Raw genomic sequence first — 12,416 nt, forward strand, 5'->3', positions numbered from 1 at the left:
GCAGGCAGCCTTGGCTGGAGGGGCTCACTGGGACACACAGCAGCTGGGCTGTCCACAGAGGGGTGCTAAAAAAAAAAAGATGCAGACAAGCAGTTTCACAGGGAGCATTCCCCTCCTTTAATCCTCTCACCACACACAGCAGTACAGCAGCCGCGGGGGTTTGTGCCATGCCGGGTGCCCTTGCGGGGTGCACCCACTGCACCAGTGAGCCGTGCATACCCTTTGCCCTGCGTTGTGGCCACAGGGGCAGGGGTGCCAGACTGCTCCCACTGCTTCAACCACTATCCTTCCAGATGAGCCTGCCTATCCACACGCTGCACATGGGGAGAAGACTCCGCAGCTGCTGATCTTTTCCTGCTCAGACCAAATCTGCTCCCCTAAGCTCCAGGGTAGAACATGGGGCCATACATCACATGAGGGAGTGGTATTCACCGCTGGCTGGAGCAGTGAGGGGGGTGGGATGTGTGCTACAGCCCCAGGGACTGGACCCCAGGGCTATTACCTACATGGGAAGCAAGCCGGAGCTGGAACAGAGCACTGGGAGGAAGCATAGCAGCACCAGTACCAGGGCTGAAGCACTCACCACACACCTGACCTGGCAAGAAACCGATACAGCTGGGGGGATAGTGGGAGACACAGAGGCTCTGAAACGGTTTATTGCAAAGGGTTTCTGCAGGTAACATTGGGAAGGAGCATGGTCCTTTTTGGCTGAGGCTTCTCTACTCCTCACCCTCCTCTTCATCCTCGTAGGAGTCCAGGCCCACCTCCTCGTAATCCTTCTCCAGAGCAGCCATGTCCTCCCGTGCCTCAGAGAACTCCCCTTCCTCCATGCCCTCGCCCACGTACCAGTGCACAAAGGCGCGCTTGGCGTACATCAGGTCGAACTTGTGGTCCAGGCGAGCCCAGGCCTCAGCGATGGCTGTGGTGTTGCTCAGCATGCAGACGGCGCGCTGCACCTTGGCCAGGTCACCCCCTGGCACCACCGTGGGCGGCTGGTAGTTGATGCCCACCTTGAAGCCCGTGGGGCACCAGTCCACAAACTGGATGCTGCGCTTGGTCTTGATGGTGGCAATGGCGGCATTGACGTCCTTGGGCACCACGTCCCCGCGGTACAGCAGGCAGCAGGCCATGTACTTGCCATGGCGAGGGTCGCACTTCACCATCTGGTTGGCTGGCTCAAAGCAGGCGTTGGTGATCTCGGCCACTGACAGCTGCTCATGATAAGCCTTCTCTGCGGAGATGACAGGGGCATAGGTGGCCAGGGGGAAATGGATGCGAGGGTAGGGCACCAGGTTGGTCTGGAACTCGGTCAGATCAACATTCAGGGCTCCATCAAACCTCAGTGATGCTGTGATGGATGAGACAATCTGACTGATGAGTCTGTTCAAGTTGGTGTAGGTTGGGCGCTCGATGTCCAGGTTCCTGCGGCAGATGTCATAGATGGCCTCGTTGTCCACCATGAAAGCACAGTCTGAGTGCTCCAGGGTAGTGTGTGTGGTGAGGATGGAGTTGTAGGGCTCTACCACAGCAGTGGAGACTTGTGGTGCAGGGTAGATGGAGAACTCCAGCTTGGACTTCTTGCCGTAGTCAACAGAGAGTCGTTCCATCAACAGGGAGGTGAACCCAGAGCCTGTGCCACCTCCAAAACTGTGAAACACAAGGAATCCCTGGAGTCCTGTGCACTGGTCAGCCTGCAGAGAGAGATGCACAAGATTTTCTGAGACACATTTCTTTGTGAAGGCCTGACTATCCAGAAGTCCCTTCAGGACCTGGTCCATCCCTGCCTTGGGCAGCTGCAGAATCCTCCCAGGGTGCAGCAGGGCTTGCAGTGTGCTCTGAGCCCCAGCAGGATGCTGGATCCCACCAGTCAGGGGGACATGTCCCCTCTCTGCAGTCACTTACCAGCTTCCGGATCCTGTCCAGCACTTGGTCAATGATCTCTTTGCCAATAGTGTAGTGCCCACGGGCATAGTTGTTGGCAGCATCCTCCTTGCCAGTGATCAGCTGCTCAGGATGGAAGAGCTGGCGGTAGACTCCTCCCCGAACCTCATCTAGGAGAGAAGAGGGGCAGGTTGAGCCCGGTGGAGGCAGTTGGTTTGAGCCAGCCGCCAAGCAGAGTGGATGCCAGCAGCCATCCCTCACCTTGGCTCCGCCTGCCACTGCCATGGCCAAGGACCCACAAGTCAGCAAGGCCAACACCAGCATCAGGTTTCTCTGGCAGCAGGAGGTGGCTGCCACCTCCCTGTGCAGCTCAGCTTCTCCCACCCATCCGGAGCTCCCTGCCCACAAGCACAGCAGGAGCTGCCTTGCCGGTTGGGCTGGTTTCTCTCTGCGCACATGTGGTACAAGCACCGCTGCCTCTAGGACACTTCAAGAACAAAAGCAGGTGCTCAGGTTTGTGGCTTCTCCTGGGGAAAAAGAAGGGCCCTCGGGTTGAACCCAGTGCAGGATATTGTCAGCAGAGCACAAGCACCACACACCTGCTGCCTGCTACCCACCCATGGGGGCACCCCAGGCCATGTGATCTCCAGTACTCACCAATCACAGTGGGCTCCAGGTCCACAAAGATGGCCCGTGGGACATGCTTCCCAGCCCCGGTCTCACAGAAGAAGGTGGTGAAGGAGTCATCCCCTCCACCAATGGTTTTGTCACTGGGCATCTGCCCATCGGGCTGGATGCCGTGCTCCAGGCAGTACAGCTCCCAGCAGGTGTTGCCCATCTGGACGCCGGCCTGGCCGACGTGGACGGAGATGCACTCGCGCTGGGGAGGGGGAGGCAGGGTCAGATCCTGGCACAGCTCTGTTCTGCCTGTCCCAGGGAGCGCTCTGCCTGGTGCCAGTGCCACAGAGTCACCCACACATGACTTGCTCTGGTTAGTGACCCTCAAGAGCATGTTTTCCTTTGAGTGACCTCCTGTGTGCCCCTGAGGGGCCCCATACGTCTGTCATTGCCCTCAGCCATGCACAAACACTTGCTGGGTCGAGAGCCAGCTCTGGCATCCCTCTTGCCCTGCCCTTGCTGGCGGCCACTAGCACAACAGACTCTGGCCAGGCCTGTCCTCCAGCAGCATGGGGAGCAGAGCCTCGTCCAGCTTCCCTGCCCCAGCCACTTTGCCAGGGTCCCTGGCAGACCCAGCTCCTTCCCCTTGCCACAGCAGTCCAGTGAGGGGCTGAGTTGACAGGGGCACACATTTAACCCATGAGTGGCAACTAGCATGGGGGAACTGTCCTGCCTGCTGCTCCAGAGCCAGATAAGCCCTCAGTTTCCTGGGGTGAGTGGCCTTGGAGATGCAAGGGTGGTGGGTGGCAGCCAGGTGAGGGCTGGCAGCGAAGCCCAGCAGTTTCTGAGGCAGCATACAGACTCCCTAGGCTACACAGTCCCAACGCTGTGCTGCAAAACCTGCGTTGGCAGAAGTGCTGGGGATCAGGCTGTGAGCTGGAGATGTACCTTGTGCAACCCCATACATTAAGTTTAGGCCTGCTCTGCTACCCCGGCATCCCTCCTCTGCTGCCCCTGGCACCCTTGGTCCCCTATCCCTGGCAACCCGCCTCTGCTAGTACTAGCATCCCTGTTTCATTACTCCCAGCATCCCTGCTTCCCCTGGCGGGACACCCCGACTCAGCCTGGGCATCCTGGAGGATTTTCCTCCTGCATTTCCCAACTGCACAGTGCCCTGAGCTATGATGGGGTCCGTGCCTCCGTTCAGCGCCAGAGTAGGACAAGGGCTCCTGCCTCCTGCGGGAGGGCCAGCCGCCGGGAGGAAGGGAGGGCAGTCCTGTGCAGGGTCCCCAGCAGAGCCCCCGGCAGAGCCCGGTCAGCACTGCGGCGGGGAGGGCAGAGCGCTGCGCCTCCTGGCACGGCCCTGGCCCACTCCTGAGCCGCTAAATATAGACAGCCCCGGCCCCGGGCGAGGGCAGCGGCGACTGCCCGCTTCGGAGAGCGGCCCCGGCCCGCTCTGCCGCTGCCATACCCCCGCGGGACGGGACTGGAGGGACGAGACCCCCACAACAGCGCCCCACCACCAGCCCCGACGGGGCGTCCGCTGCCGTAGGGGGAGCCCTGCCGAGCGCCCAGCTCCGGCCCCCGGAGCCTGGCTGGCGCCTCCACCCCCAGCAGCTGTCCCCGTCCGTCCCCCGACACCGCTCCCCACCGGAGAGGTCACCCCCCTCCATCCCCAGGGCCCTCCCCGCGGCGGCAGCGGGGTGAGGGCAGGCACCCCGGCATCGGCGGCGGGGGGAGCGGGCGAGGGGGCACGGCTGCCCCCGGGCAGGGGCCGGTAGAGCTGCCCAAGGTCACGGCGGGGAAGGAGGGGGCGCGTCGCGGCCGCTCCGCCGGGCAAGGTGCCGCGGGGGGGCTGCAGGGGCATCGCCGGGGGGCTGCCGGGCGCCCTCCCCACCGCCGTGCCCGCCGCCGGCCCACACTCACCATGTTGCGGCGGGGGGTGCGGGCTGTCCCGGTTGCTCGGTGCTGCGGGGCTCGGCGCTGAGCTGCGGCTGCTGCAATCCCCGCCGCAGCGCTCTCTTATAGGGGGGAGGGGCTTGCTGCCGCCACGCCCCCTTATTTTGGGTACGCTTGCATGTAAGGGGGGAGTACCCACTTCGGGGTCCTTGGAAACCTGGCGGGGTCTTTCCAGCTGCGGAGGAACTCCGAGGTGCGGGGGCCGGGGCTGCTCCCCCTTCTCTGCCGGGAGGGAAGCGGGGACACCTGGCCAGGCTGCGGGCAGAAGACTTGGGCACCAACCCCCAGGGGTGACCGGCGGTGCTCAACCACCAGCACCGGAATCCGAGCAGGTAGAGCAGCCCCTAACCTGCTCTGTCACCAGCTTCCCCCTGGGACATGAGGACACCCCGAGACCGCTTGGGCCTCTAGAACAGGAGAAATAAGGAGAAACATGATACAGACACACATGAGACTCTGGAGCCAGGGTACCCCCAAACCTCCCTTTGCCATCAATACTCTGGAAGCCTCCAGCCAAGGTTTGCCTTTCTCTCCCAGTAGGGACAAACAGTCAGTTCTGCACAACCCTGTGAGGCTGCAGATCTGCATGACAAATCTGGGCTGCCAAAAAAGGGTCATTGCAGACCGCTTGCTGTTAATAACTTGTGACTACATTCAGAGCAGCAGCTCTGTTTGAGCCCTGGCCAGGGCCAGGGATGATCCTGCTGCTGAGGATGCCTGGACCACCAGCCTTGCATGCTGTCTGCCAGGGCCTGGGCTCACACAGCTACCCCTCCCTGGACATGGGGATGGCTGGGGCTCTGCTGCTCAGCAGCATGCCAGGAGTAGCACACCAGGGGCAGTGCTGTGTCCCTCAGGGTCCAGATCAGAGGTGCAGGATAACTTTTAGAAAATAATAGTAGGATGCAATTCCAACTCCTTCATCCTTTTGGTTGCAGAATCAGATCTCTGTGAATACCCAGGGAGGTATCTGTGGTGGAATTACTCCTGGAGGAGCAGGTTCCTTCCTTTCCCCACACTCAGACCTCAGGAAAGAGTAGATCAGAGCAGCACCTGGTGTGAGGGGCGTTAACTCCTGCCCTGGCACAGCAGCAGGCACCACTCAGTCTGAGCCCAGTGCTCTGGTCACAGACGTGCAGAGCAATGCCAGCAGCCCTGCACAGTGGGATGAGTGCCTGGCTGTGCTCCAGCAGCTGGGGGTGGCTCCCACTCCCCCTCCAGCTGACACGGGTGCATGTCGGGAGGAGAAGGGCAGGGGAGGACAGCTCCCGTGGGTCAATATAGCTGTAGCATTAGTGGTAAGCAGGGAAAATTAATCTCTGGAACCAGCATGCTGGATAATGGGTAACAGAAATCTCCAGTTTGCAACTGGAGCCAGGAGCTGATGCTGGGACTACTCACCAACAGGCAGGGCAGTGAGAGTCAGAATGGGGACAATGCAGAAGATGATCTGGGGCAGGTAGAGTGGGGCCACGTGCCCCAGAAGGATGGCAGAGCACAGGCAGAGCAGGGCAGATAGAGGTAATCCCAGACAGAAGACCCCATGCCTGAGCTAGGTGCTTCTCCTATCACATCAACAGTACTCTTCTGGATCCCTTTGATGGACATGCTTGGGCACTGGCCCAGAGCTTGCCATGTGTCCTGGCTATATCCCTCTGGTATGGGGCTTTTCCTTATGCAGGGAGGCAGAGCTGGAGCAGAGCACTGGGAGGAAGCATAGCAGCACCAGTACCAGGGCTGAAGCACTCACCACACACCTGACCTGGCAAGAAACCGATACAGCTGGGGGGATAGTGGGAGACACAGAGGCTCTGAAACGGTTTATTGCAAAGGGTTTCTGCAGGTAACATTGGGAAGGAGCATGGTCCTTTTTGGCTGAGGCTTCTCTACTCCTCACCCTCCTCTTCATCCTCGTAGGAGTCCAGGCCCACCTCCTCGTAATCCTTCTCCAGAGCAGCCATGTCCTCCCGTGCCTCAGAGAACTCCCCTTCCTCCATGCCCTCGCCCACGTACCAGTGCACAAAGGCGCGCTTGGCGTACATCAGGTCGAACTTGTGGTCCAGGCGAGCCCAGGCCTCAGCGATGGCTGTGGTGTTGCTCAGCATGCAGACGGCGCGCTGCACCTTGGCCAGGTCACCCCCTGGCACCACCGTGGGCGGCTGGTAGTTGATGCCCACCTTGAAGCCCGTGGGGCACCAGTCCACAAACTGGATGCTGCGCTTGGTCTTGATGGTGGCAATGGCGGCATTGACGTCCTTGGGCACCACGTCCCCGCGGTACAGCAGGCAGCAGGCCATGTACTTGCCATGGCGAGGGTCGCACTTCACCATCTGGTTGGCTGGCTCAAAGCAGGAGTTGGTGATCTCGGCCACTGACAGCTGCTCATGATAAGCTCTCTCAGCTGAAACTACAGGGGCATAGGTGGCCAGGGGGAAATGGATGCGAGGGTAGGGCACCAGGTTGGTCTGGAACTCGGTCAGATCAACATTCAGGGCTCCATCAAACCTCAGTGATGCTGTGATGGATGAGACAACCTGGCTGATGAGTCTGTTCAAGTTGGTGTAGGTTGGGCGCTCGATGTCCAGGTTCCTGCGGCAGATGTCATAGATGGCCTCGTTGTCCACCATGAAAGCACAGTCTGAGTGCTCCAATGTGCTGTGTGTGGTGAGGATGGAGTTGTAGGGCTCTACCACAGCAGTGGAGACTTGTGGTGCAGGGTAGATGGAGAACTCCAGCTTGGACTTCTTGCCGTAGTCAACAGAGAGTCGTTCCATCAACAGGGAGGTGAACCCAGAGCCCGTGCCACCTCCAAAACTACGAAACACAAGGAATCCCTGGAGTCCTGTGCACTGGTCAGCCTGCAGAAAGAGACAAGTAAGGTTCCTCCAAGCACTGACTTGGCTCAAGGGAAGTTTCAAAAGTTTGCTTGGGTAGCTCCAGATTCCTCCCAGCGTATAGAGGAGCTCACTCCCTGCTCCCATTCCTCAAAGGATGCTGGATCCCACCAGTCAGGGGGACATGTCCCCTCTCTGCAGTCACTTACCAGCTTCCGGATCCTGTCCAGCACTTGGTCAATGATCTCTTTGCCAATAGTGTAGTGCCCACGGGCATAGTTGTTGGCAGCATCCTCCTTGCCAGTGATCATTTGTTCAGGGTGGAAGAGCTGGCGGTAGACTCCTCCCCGAACCTCATCTAGGAGACATTGGCACAATGACAGAGATTTTCTAACTGGTCCTGGGGAAAGGTGGCAGGAGCCACTCTAGGGAGTGTCCTGCAATGGGTTGTTCACAGAAATAATGACCACTGTCACTGCCCAATAGGGTACACTCACCAATCACAGTGGGCTCCAGGTCCACAAAGATGGCCCGTGGGACATGCTTCCCAGCCCCGGTCTCACAGAAGAAGGTGGTGAAGGAGTCATCCCCTCCGCCAATGGTTTTGTCACTGGGCATCTGCCCATCGGGCTGGATGCCGTGCTCCAGGCAGTACAGCTCCCAGCAGGTGTTGCCCATCTGGACGCCGGCCTGGCCGACGTGGATGGAGATGCACTCGCGCTGGGGAGGGGGAGGCAGGGTCACATCCCAGCAGAGACCAGAAATGCAATCACTGCAGGTGCTGCACAGCCCAGACAGGGCAGCCTGGGCCCTTGTCATCTCAGGCAAGCCACACTGCTCTGGTGCCTGGGTGTCCTGTGTCCATCCCAATCAACTGTGGTCTCCCAGATCTGGTGCTCTGCCTCTCATCACTGCACTGACCACCTCACTGCCCCAAGGAGATGGAGACCCATCTGCTGGAGCCCAGGATACCAGGCCACTGATTCCCTGGACTGCCCCCATCCACAGCCCTGGGAAGCATCCCGTGAGCATCTTCTCCATTCTGCAAACACCCACACGGCTTAAGGTCTGGGGCCCTGCATCAGCTGGCACAGCCTCTGCTATTCCAACAACAGGGCTGGAGGCTGAGATGGCAGAGCACCACCCAGGCGCTGGGAGCTGAGGAGGTGATGGCACTGAGGATGGGTGCCCAGCAAGGGTGGGGATTTGCAGTCATGAATGGTTGCCATGTTCTGAGGCTCAGCTTCCCTAAACTAGCTCTGGAGGAGGAGGAAGCATTAGCTGCACTACTTAACTGAACCAAAGGCTGAGCGGGGAGAGTCACCTAGATTACAACTTTGAGGGTAGTCTCAGGTTCCTCAGGAAAAGACAGGCTGAGGAGGGCCCTGCAGCCTCACTCCCTTCAGGTGAGGCACCCCAGAGCCTGCAGTCCTTTGAACAAGAACCAAAATATTCAGTGCCTTAGACCTGCTGTTGCCAAGGATTTGGATGCGTCATCAGGCACAACTGAGGCAGAGAAGCATCAAAATCAAACCGGATTTCCAGAGCCATGAGTGCCCCAGTGTGAGTCAGCTCGCAGGAAGCCGGTGGAACCAGCCATTTTGCACTCAGGAGCAGGGCAGTGACTGCCATCCGAGGAAGTTACACAGGTTGCAGCAAGTCCTGGCTCTCTGCATCTAGAGTGCTTTCAGTGCTGTCACTGCATTTCAGAGGCAGCAGTGACAGCAAGAAATGACAGAAAAATAAGCCCTTAATACCCATGGTGAGAGACAGAAGCCCATCTTCCCACCTTTCCCAAAGCTGAGGTGCAAGGACCAGCAAAGCAATACCCCGCTTATCCCTCCCAGCAGGTCCATAAAGGTTGTGTAACACAAGGAGCCAAGGGTAAGTCCTGAGGACTTAAGTCCTGAGGTAAGTCCTCCAGGATCCTCTACAGAAGGACACAGAAAACACTTGGCACAGCTGCAAGCACCTCAAGAAAGAAGAGATGAGAAAGGACTCCTTCATGGCCAAGGGCCTTGCAAATCAGTGTGAGGGTGCAGAGGGTTATACTGCTCACTGCACTTCACCCCACCAACATGCAGCAGCCAGGACTGGCTCTGTGGGACCCAGCACTGACAGCAGGCTGGGCAGAGCCCAGCAGCACCAGCAAGAAGCAGTGCTGGTCACCAGCCAGCAGAGTGCCTTCTTCACGGCAAGGTCTGGCACAGGAAGGGCTGGGAGCATGGGCCCGCAGGACAGCAGGTAGGGTGCCTAGGGAACCTTGGGGCCGAGATACTCTCCAGGGCATATGGAGAGCTCAGGAGACAAGAGCTCGCCGTAGGACCACGGCGGCAGGGCAGCCCGGAAGCCCACCCACAGTGATGCCCACCCTTGGAGCAGGGCAGTGGGTGGAGGAAGCCACAGCTTCCTGCCACGGCTCAGCTGTGGGTCGGCAGCGTGGGGGGCTGGCTCTGCGCAGCCGGGGATGGTACCGCGGGACATAGGCAGGAATCGACACTACCAAAGTCGGAAAGAGTGGTGAGAGAGTCTGCCCGAGCGCCGGTCTCCAAAGACGGCGGGGCTCGTAGGGGACCTCCTTGCCACGGGTACAAGGGGATGCTCAAAGGAGGGAGGCTGCTGAGAGCCGGAGAGGGAGCAGCTCAGAAAGTGGCTGAAGCCAGGGAAAGGCAGGGCAAGCAGGCGGGCACTCCTGCCGGCAAGCTGCCCGCACCTCTGGGCTCCCGGCAGAGCCCTCCCGGGAAGCCACGGGGACCAGCCCGCTCCGAGGACGGTCCCGACGGGGTTCCCCCGCTCCCGGGAGCACTCATGGGACCAGAGGGAAGGAGCAGCGGGGGCTGGCACTCACCATGATGCCGCCGCTGCCGCACGACCTGCCTGTCCCCGGGCTGCTGCAGCTCCGCGCCCCGGGACGGCGGCGCTGCCGCCGCCTTATACCGGGGGCGGCACCGGCGCTCCGGGGCGGGCTGCCCCGCCCGAAACGGCCCCACACGCTTGCATAGATTTGCGAGCATTGCTCATATTTGCATAGATTTGCATAGATGGGGCTGTACTGCCCGATAGCCGGCGGGGTGCATGGGTTGGGCCATCGGGAAGCAGCATCCCCTGACAGGAGCACGGGAGACCCAGGGATACCCTCGAGGAAAGGGCCATAAGTGTTGGCCTTGCTACGCTTGCCGGTCTTGGCAGAGGGGCTTCTGTTAAAGAGCAGAGATGGCACCTTCCACTTTAGTGCTCTACTGGCCACTATCCAGGCACTAACCCAGAGAGACTCTGGGGCTGAGGCGGGAAAGCCAAGAAAGGACCTGGCCCAGGTCTTCCCTCCTGGTGGGTGTAAGTGCTGATGTGATCCCTGGACAAGCACAGAGCCAGGTCTCTGCCAGTCACCCAAAGCCTCCAAAAAACATCTGGGGGAATTTCTAGAGGAAACATGGGCAGAGGAAACTCTTTAGAGATGAGAACAAGCTTTCCTGACCTCTTTGGAGATCAGTGGGAAACAAAAGCAAGAGAATTCTGTCCTGTCCTTTGCATCAAGGACTGTTGTACCCCAGGGCTGTGTCTGAAAGCCCTGCCTGCTGAAGGGCTTCTTCTCCAGCCTGGTTCTCCACTGCCTCCACAGTTTTGATATGATTTCACAAAGCTTTATGAAAGGAATGGTGAGGGGATGGGGAGAGCATGAAGGACTTCAGACAGGGTTTATTGGAGTCTGCAGTGACTTCACTGATGTCTGGCTTTACTACAGTGAATAACATGTCCTATCCCCTCCAAAATGCTCGCAGCATCCACTGTGGTGCAGAACCAGTCCTGCCTCTGCCTGAGCACTGTGATTTAATGAGTTTTCACTGAAAGTTGCTGTCATCTCTCAGCTTGATCTGAAAGTTGAAAGCTGGACCTAAATTATCCACCCACAATGGCCTTTCTTTGTGCCTGAGTCACCTGAAAAGTGTCACCTTCACTGATGTGCATGTGTAAAGTGACTGAAAGCAAAAGTACTGCTGAGAAGCCTGTGCTGGTGTCTAAGCAACACATTTTTTGAGACCTTCAGAAATGGCTGAGCCAAAGGATCAGAATGGGTTTAATCAAGCTGGTGGGAAAATGTTGAGGTTTTTTTCTACAGAGGTGACCCAGGTTGTGAGTGCTGCTGAACATACACAGGATGCTGTGGTGACTAGAAAACTCTGGAAATGCCTCCCCCGGTATAAATGTCCTTTGAGTGACCTCAGAGATCACTAGATAACACAGACCATGCTGATGCAGACAGTCCATGAGAGTGAGAGAGTAATTGGTAGCACTGAGGCATCAAAATTTGAACCCAGAAGTTAATTGGAGTGAAAAGGAGCAATGGTATCATCTTTCTCTGTGAAAATCTTTGCCAAGGTGTTCATTGAAATGCATGGTGGATGTCAAGGCATCACTTCTGACTGGGTGTGTCCAAGCACCCTTCTTAATTCCACGGTGCCAATTAATTCTGGGGTATTTTTAACACAATGCTTTGCAGTAGTGGTTGGAAGCACAAGTGTTGAGCTAAGCAGCAAGCAGCATCTCAGGTGGCCACACAGCTTGAGGCCACAGTTTGTGCGTGAAGGCTTGCACACTTCACCCAAATTCTGAACATTTGTATGACAATCTGGGGCACCTAGGGGTGTAAAATGATGTTATACTTCTCCATGAAATGCCTGGAACTGTTTACATACCATCCTGGTAGAGAGCTGAGGGTGAAATATCCCTGATTTGTCGTTGCTGCAAATGCATGTTCAACAGTGAAAATACCCACTCAGATGCTGTTTTGTTGGACAATCAGAGCGGCACCAAATGACAAGAGAGCCATGAGTCATGTGGAGCTGTGCATCCCCATGTGCCTCTGATCTGAAATGTCCAAACAGATGTCTAAGCTTTTTTGAAATGCTTAAGAACATCTGGCTAAATCCAGGGAGCACCAATCGCCTGCATCTTGTCAGTGCCTAACTGCTCAGCAGCCTGCCAGATGCTGGTAGCAGCAGCCTGCAAGCACACAGCAGAGGCTGAGCTCACTCTGACTGGATTTGTCCTGAGGCGACCCCTCTCTTACAGAGGTGTAACCCACATGTCTAAGAAGACCCTACAAATGTTTTCAGACCACATTAG

General features: G+C 58.1%; 2 protein-coding genes across 3 annotated transcripts; both read right to left on the reverse strand.

Moving 5' to 3' along the window:
• Positions 1-624: 624 nt before the first annotated feature.
• LOC127471264 (tubulin alpha-4A chain) lies at positions 625-4,540 on the reverse strand. Its single transcript, XM_051788055.1, has 4 exons — positions 4,426-4,540; positions 2,539-2,761; positions 1,903-2,051; positions 625-1,691 (listed from the first exon to the last, which is right to left on the reverse strand). Exons 1-4 carry the CDS (start codon positions 4,426-4,428, stop codon positions 720-722), a joined length of 1,347 nt encoding a protein of 448 aa, XP_051644015.1. The 5' UTR covers positions 4,429-4,540; the 3' UTR covers positions 625-719.
• A 1,709-nt stretch (positions 4,541-6,249) lies between these two features.
• On the reverse strand, positions 6,250-10,158 carry LOC127471263 (tubulin alpha-5 chain-like). 2 transcript variants are annotated; one of them, XM_051788054.1, is made up of 4 exons: positions 10,141-10,158; positions 7,790-8,012; positions 7,502-7,650; positions 6,250-7,316 (listed from the first exon to the last, which is right to left on the reverse strand). In XM_051788054.1, the coding sequence occupies exons 1-4, from the start codon at positions 10,141-10,143 to the stop codon at positions 6,345-6,347; spliced, it is 1,347 nt and encodes a 448-aa protein (XP_051644014.1). In that variant the 5' UTR covers positions 10,144-10,158; the 3' UTR covers positions 6,250-6,344. The 2 variants fall into 2 exon arrangements, with proteins under 2 accessions (XP_051644014.1, XP_051644013.1); XM_051788053.1 differs by lacking the exon at positions 10,141-10,158 and having other exon boundaries at positions 7,790-8,801.
• Positions 10,159-12,416: the final 2,258 nt, after the last annotated feature.

Source organism: Manacus candei, unplaced genomic scaffold, assembly GCF_025592945.1.
Source record: "Manacus candei isolate 608988 ecotype Guabito, Panama unplaced genomic scaffold, ASM2559294v1 h1tg000023l, whole genome shotgun sequence".
Classification (NCBI taxonomy): Eukaryota; Metazoa; Chordata; class Aves; order Passeriformes; family Pipridae; genus Manacus; species Manacus candei.